This window comes from Amphiprion ocellaris, chromosome 1, assembly GCF_022539595.1.
Source record: "Amphiprion ocellaris isolate individual 3 ecotype Okinawa chromosome 1, ASM2253959v1, whole genome shotgun sequence".
In the NCBI taxonomy this organism is placed as follows: Eukaryota; Metazoa; Chordata; class Actinopteri; family Pomacentridae; genus Amphiprion; species Amphiprion ocellaris.
This window is the reverse complement of record NC_072766.1, coordinates 40,364,105-40,377,174: the sequence shown is the minus strand read 5'-3', so window position 1 is coordinate 40,377,174 and position 13,070 is coordinate 40,364,105. Positions and strand designations below refer to the sequence as shown.

Below are 13,070 nucleotides of genomic sequence, written 5' to 3'. Positions count from 1 at the left end.
CCCATAACTAGTTCCGACGTAACAACGAAATACCATAGTTCGAGGACGTTGTAAACCGAGGACCCCCTGTACACGCTTCCACTGCTGCATGTGTTTCTAATTTAACCTCAATACATCGTCAAATTTCAGCATCTCTGACGGGCTTGAAGGCAGGCAGCAGCTCAGATGCACCTCAGAGTCAAGCAGAAGCCAAACAAGAAGAGGACGAAGACAAACCAGGTCACCCAGGATACGGAGCTAACAAAAAGTTTCCTTACATTGATGAATAAAAGCGATGATAACTGGTAGCACACAGACAGCTAATGATTGAAATATGATGGAAAGAGGTCTGACATTTAATTTAAATGAATAAAAACTGTTGTATTTATGGATTTTAGCAGATTGTTTTCATTTCCAATGTCATAAAACACTACAGTGGCTGAGATTAAAAGATGTTAGCTTTAATTTCAGCCTTTTTTCATGATCGTATTAAAAACAACAACCCATACAGTCATTAGCTTTAACTGTGCATTCAGTGTAACATTCTATGCACAATCAAATCTCTTTAAATGGCATCACAACAATGTGACAAATGGCAAAACAAGACTAAGAAATACAGCATATTAATTACATAAAGGCAGCATTTTGCTTAGAAGTACAGACAAAAAGCAGCAATGATTGATGGATGTTTAAAATATTGGTCACATTTAGCAGGAATTTGTCTGAAAGGCACAAAAGTTTCAAGAGCAACTTGGTGATGAATCTTTTTCTGGCAAAAATCAAACCTGGTAAGCAGAATGTCCTCCATGTTTACAAGAATATTTTTCACTAAATTAGCCACGGTGATGCTTTAAGAGCAGTACAGTCAGAAGTAGTGCAGTGTGAAACACTGAGTAGCAACAGCACAAGCTTTACTAATTCTATTCATCACAATGACCTTTCTTAAGAGGTACCCTGGGGAGTTTTTGTGTAAACTGTTAAGTCAGTGTTTCCCAACAAGAGGTCCAACGAATGCACTGAAACGTTCCAAAAACTCAAAATCAATTACTCGTCTCCTCCTTCACCTTTGTGCTGTAATACTGGAAGGCTGTTGGCCTCCAAAGTCCGGTGTAAAACAGCGAAACCAAAGAATGTCCTATTGTTAATGATGGACCTTCAGTTGATTCTGCTGCATCTGTTCCAAGATAATGTTAGATTTTTTCCCAAATGAAAGTTGTTCACAAGGCACAGAAAAACAGGTTCTTAAGGCTTCCGTATTTCAGGAACAGAATGCTAAAATTACAGCTTTTCCAGAGGTTTTTATTCTATTTGGTCTCTATTTGGTCTTAAATTGCGATTACAAAAATAATTATGCCGTCAAGGAACGCGACAGAGTTATGTGACGATCGATGTACGTTTGTCCGTCTGTCTGTTAGCAACATCACTCAAAAACGGACCAACGGATTTGGATGAAATTTTCAGGGAAGGTCAGAAATGACACGAGGACCAAGTGATTAGATTTTGGCAGTGATGTGACTTATAGTCTGGATCCAGGAATTTGTTAAAAATTCCTGTATCGTTGTCAGATAGCGGCACGGTGTCACTGTAACTATGACAAGTCAATGCTACATCACCTGCCTGCTGAGAATCACAGGATTGTGATCCTACTACAACTCCACTGCTGCAGACTTATCCATCAGAAATGATACAAGGAACATTTGATTAAATTGTGGGGGCGTTTCTGAGTCCCATCAATTCCTGTCGCCAGCTACATATTTAGGTCACGTGATTTGGTACCCGTACATAACGTACACATGCATAACACACGCCTGTGCTCAGTGCAAGGTCATTTTGTTTGTGGGTACATCTATATTAAATGAACACATTCTATGTTGCCGTGATTTCTGATCATTAATAACTACTAAACAAGGCTGCATTTCTATAAAAAAAAAAAAAAAAAAAAAAAGGCATTTCTGACAATGCCATGCAACAGCCTTGGAGGAGTACTGTGCTCTGAGTGCTTTACCAGTCTTGTTTTGAGGCACTTCCACAGCATCAAGCAATTCATTTTCAACTTCCACTACCATCACTGTACATCACCATGTCTCCGTCTCCTTGTGTGTACTAGTACACATTGAGATAAAATAACATACAATGCAATTGGCTCTTTAAAACGTTGCTACACGGCACCACCAGTGGACAAAAACTCCTCAGGGTACCTTTCGACATGCGACGCTGTCTCCGACAACCACAACAAGAGGGCAAAGTCTTGTAGTGATTTTCAGTCCGCTGAGCTGATTAAACACTGAATATTTACATATTTTGAACATACGAGGCTTTGATGATTGATGGTACCGTGTGGGTGAGTACATAGATTGGAAATATTAATTAAAAACACTGAGCTTTGGAAATAATTATTTGACAACCTGCTGTTTTCTTTAGAATTTTGTCCTAGTGGGTAACTAATTGCGGGATCATCTTCAAGACATAAAAATGCCTTAAAATTATTCAATGCATACAATAAAAATGTTTAAAATGTGATATAATATTCTGTGCATGAGCTGCACATGTAAAGTCAACAGATAAATGATCAATCAGCTATGCCTAATAGAAGAGAATTGCAAGATAACGAGAAGATTTTTAAGGGGCGTCGCTAAAAAATGCCATATAATTCCACCTAGAAGTGCAAAAAAAGAGACAGAGTAGTCTAATAATTACTTCCAAAGCTGTTTACATGAAAATAAAAAATCACTGATATTTAAAAGTCTGGAAAACAAATAAATATTACTATTGCAATTTCCAAATGGTTGTTAATGTCAGTTTTCCCTCCTCCAAAATGAACTGAAACTCTAGAAGATGGTACATGTGATGAGGTGTCCAGAGAAATGACTTTGACGTTAGTCCCTTGAAAGTGACGCTTCGGGTCCTCGAGGCTGCACCGTCGGCCCCTCGCGGTGAACCGTACTGTCAAAACGTGGCGTCACCTCGCAGCGGATCAGCAGCGTGTCGTCTTTAACGAACGCCCTCTGACTCAGCTGGTGCAAGTGCATGAAGGTGACGTAGCCGAATCCTTTGGGGTTGCGCTGGTTGGTGGGTTTCTGGAACGCCTGCAGATCCGGCTTCGTCTCCATCACCTCCATGTGATGCAGACCCTCGGGGCCCTGGTCCAGGATGGCCAGCCGGATGGTCCCTTGAAACGGCCACGTCAGCTGCCCGTCGAACGCCCCCTGCATGGTGTGGACGAAGAGGGAGATGTAGTTGGAGCAGCGTGGGGCGTTGGGGGTCTGCAGGTGCAAACGGAGGCACAGCTTGTAGCCCGGGCGGCCGGTGTAGAAGCCGGGGCTGTGCTCGACCACGGGGAGGCCCGCTTCTTGGTTCCTCAGGTGGGCAGAGAAGCCTCGGAGGCGCCAGATGAAGATGCCGTGGCACTGCTGGGCCTCCAGCTCCTTCACCGTCTCCTCCAGCATGGAAACCCTGCGCCTGAGCTCTGCAAGCTGGCCGGCCTGGGAAAAAAGAAAAGGTGTGATAATGTCAAAACACTGCCTTCGAGAATGCACTGGCAAGATCTGAAATGTAGAGGAGGGGTGTCAAACTTACGGTCTGTGGGACAAAGTGTAAAAATTACAGATAGGACATTACCGTACTTTCCGGACTATAAGCCGCTACTTTTTTCTCACGCTTTGAACCCTGCGGCTTATACAACGAACCGGCTAATGTATAGATTTTTACAGGCGAGCTTCATGCCATCAATACATTTAGCCTCGTCACATCAGAATGAAATTACCGAACAGATCACAGTGGACCAATGAAACTGTTTGAATTAAATCAAATGCACATTCTTCAGATCGGTCATTTTGCGCTTCATGCACACACCCTCATCATGGAAAACACACAAAGAAATGCATATGATGCAGCTTTTAAGTTAAAGGAAATCAATCCGCCTGTTGAAGAAGGAAATAGAGCTGCTGCACGTAAGCTTGGCATCAGTGAATCCATGGTGAGACGTTGGAGTCGGCAGCATGAACTGACTCAGTGGTTTTACTGCCGGGTTACAGGCACTGTTCAGAAAAAAGCATTTATTTAATTAAAAGTTTTAAAAAAATCTTTCTGTCTAAATATCTCATGTTATAACTTGGACACCTGCAGCTTATAGACAAGTGCAGCTTCTATATGTACAAAATTTTTAAATTTAGTGGGTGCGGCTTATATTCAGGTGCACTCAATAGTCTGGAAATTATGGTAAGTGCAATCGTTCAATACGAATAATTGCTTTTAAATTTGTCCACTGTAGTCCCACAACTTTATCTATTTTTTTATGTATAAATTTTATAAATTTACAAGGCAGGAGGATAACTTAACATTCTTCCTTAATAGTTTCCATTTATTTGTTTTCATGTGGTGATCAGGATTACTCCAGTTGTGCTTCAGACTCTTTGCATGTTCACATAAAAGGAGGCGTTTAATGCATCACGTGACTCTTCTTCTGCACAAAATGAAACAATCCTGTGCAGGTCAACAGGTTGTTTAAAAGGAGAACAATGAGGAATTGAAAAATTTATGACATGCAAGACAGGAATGCTGGTAGAAAACTGTTAAACGCGTGCTATTATATTTATTGTACTGACAAATGCAGCTGATTATTTCAGAAAGCTGCACATTACAGCTGTTAAACTTCATACATTTAAACATGATACTGTATTGAAATGCATTTAGGCCTGACATTGTCCCATAATACAAGATATCACTGTAATTTTGAGTCAAATCATAGTGAAATTAATGTTACTCATTGAATATTCTCTATAATAAACGGAAATGGAATATTTTATTTTCTAATTAGTGTTCTATTAGCTGTAGTACCAGCATGTAAACGGACTTGACAGCAAATCAGGACCAATTTCTGCATCACTGAATACATGTAGCTGCACGGCTTCATTCAGTGGAATCGCTAATGTACAGCTAAACGTATTTACAGACATGAAATATTCCCACAGCTGAGAATCTGTATCGCTCAGAAATAATCATCAGAAAATGCTTCTTCCAGCTGATTTAAACCCAAAACTCTGAGCATAAGCTGCTCCTGACCAGGTTAGCTCCACAGCTAACAGGTAAAAATCCACCTCTGTGATACTGGAACTCTGATTTTAGGCTCAACGTACCTCACTAAGCCACTACTCCTGCTTCATAGTACAGCCCTCCTGAGCACCTAGCAGATATTATTATTAAACCACCACCTACTGATCGATTGGAAAATAGCATCAACATTCCCAGAAGATTCCCTGGAGCTCAGACAGTGAAAGTGGAAGGTCAGAGCTGCAAGCGATTTTAAAGCCATTTCATTGCTCTACATGCCTTTACAGAACAATACAATCTGAAAACAGAAACTGATTAAGACACTAAAGCCTTACAGCCTGCTTGTTGACCTTACAAAATCTGCACTAAGCCCACTTATCGATCTGAATTATCTTTTTATATCTGTTCTTTACTCACTCCCATAACCGTTTACCACCACCAAGGCTGCAGCTGAAGGAAAAAGGCTAAAACACACTTCGACACTACAAACATAAGAACAGATGTGAGATTACAGAATTCCTCCATCACCATGAAACCGTTGATTTTTATTACTTGATTTTTTATTCTTTACAAAACTAAACTATACGATATCTGAGCTACATATGCACAATAGGACAGTTATATTTATAAGCCTATTAATTACACATTCACACTGCCTGTAGTTTTGTTTTTGTAGGTTTTGTCTGTGACTTTGGCTGCAGCAGTTGTGCTGTTTTAAGGCCTGTATTATAACTTAAAATCCTTGTGTTAGTTTAGGAATATAGTTTATTCTTCTTGTGACAAATATGTAAAGTTGGACACACTTGGCCTTTTATACAAGAATGTAATCAAGTTTCTTAGTGCTTTGAATGATGTTTTCATGTTAATATTTTACTTGCTCACAAGACTGTTTAACACCGCTGGGTTTGCAGCAGAAAGAATAAAGTTAAAAGACTCTTAGAAGCTACAGTATTTTTAAAAAAAATGAGCAACACATTCGTTTAAAAGAATATGGAGTTTTAATTCTAATCAGATCTAATAATTTCTTCATGTGTTCACACAATTTACAGTTTTCCATCCTGCTTTGGCTGCTACATCTGTGTTACATTTAGTTGCTTGTAGTCAGTATTGTATTTGTAAATTCCTCATATTTTTTATGATTATAGTTTGGTCACCTGGTGCAAACACTAACAGTTTTATGTAAATGTACTTATAACCAGGTTAAGAAACCCATAAGCTTTGTGTGACGGCTTAGCCTGACTGTGGTTGATATTTGGTGCAGCCATAAAATGAAACAATATTCTGGGTATGTTGAACCTGCTTTGTAGTACAGGCCTGAGGAAGAAAAAAAGGCACAATTGTTGCTCTGTTGAAAAATGTCTGAACGTGTTAACAGAGCTACAACATGTTTTTCTACAAGCTAAGTTTTACATTTCATCTCCTGATCCCCCTTAACTTTGGAAATTCCTCATCAAGTTATACAAAAACAGGTAACTAAAGCAACAACATAGGAGTATTCCTTTATGTACAACACAAACTGAAAGCATTCAGGTTGTATTCTCTTGTTTGCCTCTGACATTTAAAAGCAAGACTTTAGCTCCTCATTAAATCCCTGTGTCTTGAGAAAATGACTAATCTGCTCTGATAATACAGATCCATTTGTGTATTACATAATGAAAGCTAAAGGTTAGGACAGAATTATGTGGTGACAAAAGAAGATACCAATCCTCCTCGCAAATCTAAACACAAATACTCAGTACTTTGATGCACTTGGGCATCCCTTACCTGTGTTTCCTTTAAGATGATGAGCTCCCGCAGCTGATGGTCCTGCTTCACCAGCCGTCCGTCCATCTCTCGGAGCCTCTGCATCTCCTCGCTGGGCTGAGTGCAGTTGCTGCTGCAGCTCGCGGGTCCTCTGGGTCCGCCGCAGGCCGATACCGGCGCCGCAGCTCCCTGATCCTCGGTGGAAACAGAAGGTCCGAGAGGCCACAGCGGCTTGGGTGTGGTGCCGTTGAGGCTGAGGCCACGCAAAAACTCCGCCATGTAGCGCATGTGCATCTGAGTGAACTCCTGCATGTGCTGAGCCAGGTTGTGGCGCTGCATCTGCACGGGGAAAACAGCTTTCTTTAAAACACTGTTGCAACAAACCAAGTTATCAGTGAAGCAGTGTAGAACAACCTTTGAGCCTGTTCACCTACCCTTTCTTTACATCCAAAGATGCTAAAGTTACAGGTGATGGGTGCTTTGGGGCAATCTGTGTCACAGTGAGATGCCATCTGAAAGAAAACATTTTTAAAAACACATCAAATCAGGTTTTTAAACATTGTATCTATATGTTAGTTGTTACTGTATAATGGTGGACAAACATAATAAGGGAATCTAAAGAGAAAACCATGAAAATACCAGCATTTGCACCTGTTTTTGCCCACATCAGCTACGTGATATGGGCTCTGACCAAGTGTGGAACAGTTCCTCATTGTTTCAACAAAACAGAAGTTAGCCTAACTGAGAATGAGTTCAGAGCAATAAAAACACTTTCATTTCTCACCTGGTCTCTGATGAGATCCATCTCACAGTACTGGCACTTCACGCTGGCAAAGGGACACTGCTGCTCGTGAAGCTGAAAAAGCAACAAAACTATACTGAATAAAACTATAAACACAGCATGTCATGTTTTATTAAATCCAGTACATTCTGTCAGTATTTGTTGCTCCAACACACGGCATCTTTGGAACAGAACAGAGGTCATGAAACATATAGGAAATAATAGTGTGCAAATGGAGAGTGGGGTCATAGACCAGAAAAAGCTAATCAGTAATGATTCACACACTGCAGCAGCGTTAATGAGGTTGTTGACACTGCTTTTGGAACATTTTACTAATCTCTCTGAAGGTGTTCCAGAAGCTAAAGTGTATAAAGGGAGACAAGATCCTGTTGCTCAACCTCCAAAGCATCATGTACAGATTGTTTGATATGACTTGTCATTTGACAAATGGTGCAGTTGTGGATGCTCAAATGTCTGTCGACAGCAGGGGTATCAAACTTATTTTAGTTCAAGGGCCACATTCAGCCCAATTTGATCTCAAGTCGGCCAGACCAGTAAAATCAGAGCATAATAGCCTATAAATAACGATAACTCAAAAATTTTCCCTTTGTTTTAGTGCAAAAAAGTACAATTCTGAAACCATCTTTTTGCAAAACATTATGAACAAACTGAAATTTTTAAAGAAAATAAGTGCAATTTCAACAGCACTATGCCTCAGTTTATCATTTACACATTACAACTTACAGATCACAGTTTTTCTACAAAGGCACAAAACATTCAGTCTCAGGTATCTGGAACTGAACAATATAGTATTTTACTTTATCATCAATAAAACTTGTCAAGCTCTAGAAATGAATGTACATTCATTTCCACGTTTCCACCCAACATGACGTGAAGAAGGCCATTCACGCATTTATCAGTTCTCACATCGACTACTGTAATGCATTTTATTTCGGTATCATACAGTCATCACTCCCCTGTCTTCTAACCCACTTATCCAGACACAGTCACATCACACCCATCCTTTCCGCCCTCCATTGGCTCCCGGTCCATCATCGCATTGAGTTTAAAATTTTAACATTTGTTTATAAAGCTCTTCATGTCCTTGCTCCATCATATTTATCTGAGCTTTTAACCATCCACCACCCCAGCAGAGCTCTCCGGTCGTCCACTCAGATGGTGCTGGACGTGCCCAGCTCTCGGTACAAGCAGTGGGGTGATCGTTCATTTGCTGTTGCCGCTCCGAGACTCTGGAACGCACTTCCACTGGAACTTCGTGTTCTCATCGACCTGTCGCTATTCAAGTCCAGGCTAAAAACTCACTTATTCAGACGTGCCTTTGACTCCTAGCGCTGTTTTATTTTCATGTCTTTCCAAAATGCCTCATTTAAATGTTTGATTCATCTGTGCTGCATCATGGTTTTTATGGTTTTATGATTCTGTAGTAACCAAATTGTATTGTTTTGTTTTATCATGCTGATGGAAAGCACTTTGGTCTTCTTTTATGTTGTTGTAAAGTGCGCTATAAATAAATTTTGATTGACTGACTGATTACAAAGTTGTCCTGCCGTATGTTTCACACTCCTGGTCTACGGCTTTAACTGGCAGGCAGCATCCAGGAGCCCATTCTCTTATTTCTTTTGTCGCTGTGCATTCGAATAAAGCTGCATCTTAAGGTGGACTTTCATGATCACTGGTTAAAGGAGTGTCTGTTTACTGGTCATTGTCCTTTAGAACCACATATGACTTAACTTTGGTCTAACTTAATGGTTGAGAGTTTGTCAACCCTTTTCTAAACATAACAGAAATGCCATTTTTTTTTAACCTTTTCTACAAGTCAGAAAAAAATACGAATTGCCAGCGCCTTTACATTTCAGTGCAGACTCTTAGGAGGCAAACCCTCAATGATATACAATGCCGTTACGCAATTTTGCTATAGAAACTATCCTGGAAATAGCAAGAAGGTGAGTTACGTAAGCGAGGGAGAAAACAACAGTACCTCTCTCTCCTCGTAAACAAAAGATGTCACACAATCTGGGCACGACACAGGTCTTCTTTGGCACTCAACAGTTGTGTGCTCCTCTAGGTGGCTCTTTCTCACCGACTGCTGGCACTGTGAGCAAGGCGCCGTGGCGAACTGACACTGTTCCAAATGACTCTGGAAGGAAAACAATGTATGAAAACAATGCAGTCGATGCAGTTTTAGATGCATCACCCACAAGGAAAATAAACGAGACGGCCACAGAAATGCCTGATTTCTTACTTCACATGTGGGGAGTGAGTTTGTGAGATTCTGCAAAGATTCGTCACCAACAACCTCTTTAGTTCTACTGAAGGTACATGGAGTACAACGTGTTCACACTTGTCACTAGAAATAAAGCTAAAACATTCATGACTAAGAGCCAACTATGTGAGGAAATGTTGGAACAGTCAGAAGGAAGCCGAGTATCTTAATCGTTGCTAGTTTTCTTTGGAATTGAGGAAGTAAATTTTTTGTTGACATCTCTTATCATGCAGGAAATTTAATTGTGCATAGAATTATATTTTCAGAGGGTCAACAATACAGTAATTACAATGACAGTCAACAATACAGTAATTATAATTAGTTTTGTGATAATTTAGGGATTTATACATTATAATAAGCACATCTAAGTAATTACAATGACTTGAACATCGTGTAAAATAAACAACCTGGGGCCTGTTAACTTTTCCCTGTTCCTGGTAGATCTGCGTTAGAAATCAGAGCCGTCTGTTGTCACATTGTTAGAATTCTAACCTCTAAATGTCGGAGCTCCATTTTCTCGGTGCAGCCAGAGTTTGGACAGCGAACAGTTAGCGATAGGATCTCCCTTTTGGCAAAGTTATCAGGAAACAGTTGATCTTCTGACAGCATTTCGTTGTCCACAGGGCACCGCTGTCCTGTATCGCTGTTTAGCAAGAGAAAGAACATTAAAATCAATCAGCTGATACGTGGTGCTTTCCATTTGGGCAGTGAAACTAGTGTTGGCGAAACGTTGCATCACTTAGACAAAGAGGGGATTTATTTCTTTAATTATGACTCAGGAACTTAACAGAAGTAACAAGAAAGCACCATGAAGCTGGTGTTTGTGATATATATTAGAAATGTGCATCATACCGAATGGACTTCTCGATGCAGCTCTTGCAGAAACGGTGACCGCAGCGCGTTTGGATGGCGTTCCTCAGAGCCATGAGGCAAATGGGGCACTCATATTTGCTCTCTAAGGGTGGGTCAAACTCCACGTCGTAGCCCTGAAGAGGGGCAGCCTGGAAGCTATTGGAGGAGCTGCTGATGAAGGTACCAGGGCTCTCTGAAGGGCTGAGGAGGGATTCTCGTTCTTTCTCCATCATGGCCAAGGCGCAGCTGGACAGCTCTCCACCGACTGCTCCTTCATAGCTGTCCTCCTCCAAACTGCCCTTATTGCTTTCAAAGCAAGCCATCTGTAGAGGCAAAAAATAAAAGCACAAGATTTATTAGTTTTCAAAAAAGATTCAGCAGTAATTCATTTCTTACTTACTTCCAACAACGGCACATTATTGAAAAAAAAAAACTGAGGCCTTAAATTTATAAAACATTTTCAGCGTTAGAGTGTGACTCATGCTGGTGTCGGGAACATCCTAACTTCTAGATAACTGTGTGACGCTCAAGTTCAACAAAACAGCTGGAAAAAAGTGGTGTCTCATCAAAAATCACAGAGCAAAAATTACCATCACTTACTTCAATTCATACAAATAGGCTACACTAAAAACAGATGAAGGAGTTTACAGATCCCTTCTCCCCTCCAATAACAAAATGTTAAAACTTCCTCCCATCAAATGAACACCTTTTCAACTTCCTCCATTGTTTAAAAAAACAAATACCGAAATGATAACTAGTAGTAGCTAACTGGTTTATGACAGCATTCCTTATGGGAATGTTTTACACTTACATTGTAATTAGCCAATTCATTTTTCAAATACCTAACTCATCAGGAATATGTGGTTCTTTTGCTTAAAATGTGACTTAAAAAAAGCTCTACAATGACATTCACTTTTGCGTTTAATGCATAAAGGTCTTATTGTTTGACTATGTTTATTAATCTCTGTTTGAACAGTTGTCTTATGTCCCAGTGAGGAAACACAATGGGATGCTAAGGTTTCTGTTTTGTTTTTTGTTTTGTGAAATCACCAGAGCTTATTCCGATTAACTACATAGCAACAGAGTGTTAAATAGAATGATTTTTTTTCTGGTCATGTTGGCTTCTTATAGTTAAAATAAATAAAAATAACAACAGTAAAAATAATAAAAATAAAACGAAATAACATCTATGTAGACACACAGTGGGTAAAGAACTATATTTTCATATTCTGTACAAATTTTGGAGGCAACTAATGTAATATCTGATTTTTTTCATGTAAAATCTGTACAGCAAATACTATATCAACACTACTTTTACATATTTTTAATTTACTTTATTTAACTATCGTTATCCTCGCATTTTTTTTGCTGCTGTATCCATAAATTTCTCCGCTGTGGAATTGATCAAGGCATATCTTATCTTCTTATCTGTAACTATGATATTTGAATTCACATGATAAAAAACTAAACAAAACAAAAAAACACTGTGTGATGTTAACCTTAATTTTATTTCTCCACCGGAAGGCAGAGTTGTCTCAGCGGCTGCTAATTTAAACTATTACTGAAATTACAGCGACTTGACATAACTCACAAAATCAAAGCAGCAAATGTCAATTTAATAACTAATTCCAGTTGTTTACATAAAAGACTAATAAATAATACTGCTATCCACTGACTTTATGATTGTCCATTCTGTTCATACTGTATCACACATTACCCATTCATCTTGGATATTCATACATCTGTTCGTACTTTATGCATCTTAGCTTCATCCTAATTTCACATTCTACTGCATTTTTACTACTTCTTTTCTACTTCTAGATATGTCTGTGTACTTGTACTCACTGCAAAGACAGTAAAATGTAATCTAATGAAGTATAGTAAAACAGATTACCAGCTATTAGCATTGTTAACTAAACCTAAAAGCTAACATTAAACCAACTTGCACCTTAAACTCTTTCAGTTTTCCTAATTCCCATTTCTCGCAGACGTTCTTACTAAAAAGCTATGGCTGACATGTTATAAAACACATTAAATATTAGAGAAATTACGGCTAGCTAACCTCCTGCATACAGAAGTGTTGTAATGTTGTCACTTGATGGAGCAGTCGTGCCCCTGGATGCGGAACTGTAACTTCGAGTCTGACTACACTGAAAATTTGTTTTTAAAAAAAAAAAAAGAAACATACTAACCAAAAAGCAGGTAGAAAACACAGGTGTCCGTCAAGACAAGGAACCTTTAAGTGTGCCCGTGTCTGTAAAAGCAGACATTGTTCTCGTAATATACCCACCTTTGCCTTGAAAATGTCCCCAACTTTTCGTTTCTGTAACGTTTCCTGTTTTTTTTTTCCATACGTCACTCTGAAGTCGTCTCGGTGAAGAT

General features: G+C 39.5%; 2 protein-coding genes across 3 annotated transcripts in view; one reads left to right on the top strand and one right to left on the bottom strand.

The window, feature by feature from the left end:
• trpm5 (transient receptor potential cation channel, subfamily M, member 5) overlaps positions 1-376 on the top strand; it is a 47,518-nt gene extending 47,142 nt beyond the window's left edge. Inside the window, exon 26 of the mRNA XM_055010667.1 lies at positions 130-376. Coding sequence (XP_054866642.1) covers positions 130-269 — 140 coding nt within the window. The 3' untranslated portion in view covers positions 270-376. The remainder of the gene's footprint in view (positions 1-129) is intronic.
• Positions 377-419: 43 nt separating this feature from the next.
• On the bottom strand, positions 420-13,058 carry traf6 (TNF receptor-associated factor 6). 2 transcript variants are annotated; one of them, XM_023274038.3, is made up of 8 exons: positions 12,979-13,058; positions 10,689-11,011; positions 10,329-10,479; positions 9,552-9,710; positions 7,556-7,627; positions 7,206-7,283; positions 6,793-7,110; positions 420-3,461 (listed from the first exon to the last, which is right to left on the bottom strand). In XM_023274038.3, the coding sequence occupies exons 2-8, from the start codon at positions 11,009-11,011 to the stop codon at positions 2,856-2,858; spliced, it is 1,707 nt and encodes a 568-aa protein (XP_023129806.1). In that variant the 5' UTR covers positions 12,979-13,058; the 3' UTR covers positions 420-2,855. The 2 variants fall into 2 exon arrangements, with proteins under 2 accessions (XP_023129806.1, XP_023129805.1); XM_023274037.3 differs by having other exon boundaries at positions 12,881-13,014.
• Between the last annotated feature and the right edge of the window lie 12 nt (positions 13,059-13,070).

Bases quoted from the DNA above. Each gene is read 5' to 3' on its own strand.
- traf6 (XM_023274038.3), bottom strand. From the start codon at position 11,011: ATGGCTTGCTTTGAAAGCAATAAGGGCAGTTTGGAGGAGGACAGCTAT. The intron at 7,284-7,555 runs GTGAGAAATGAA...GTTTTCTTTCAG, and splicing joins TGGATCTCATCAGAGACCAG to ATGGCATCTCACTGTGACAC. The intron at 3,462-6,792 runs GTAAGGGATGCC...CTTTTTTCCCAG, and splicing joins TCATCTTAAAGGAAACACAG to GCCGGCCAGCTTGCAGAGCT.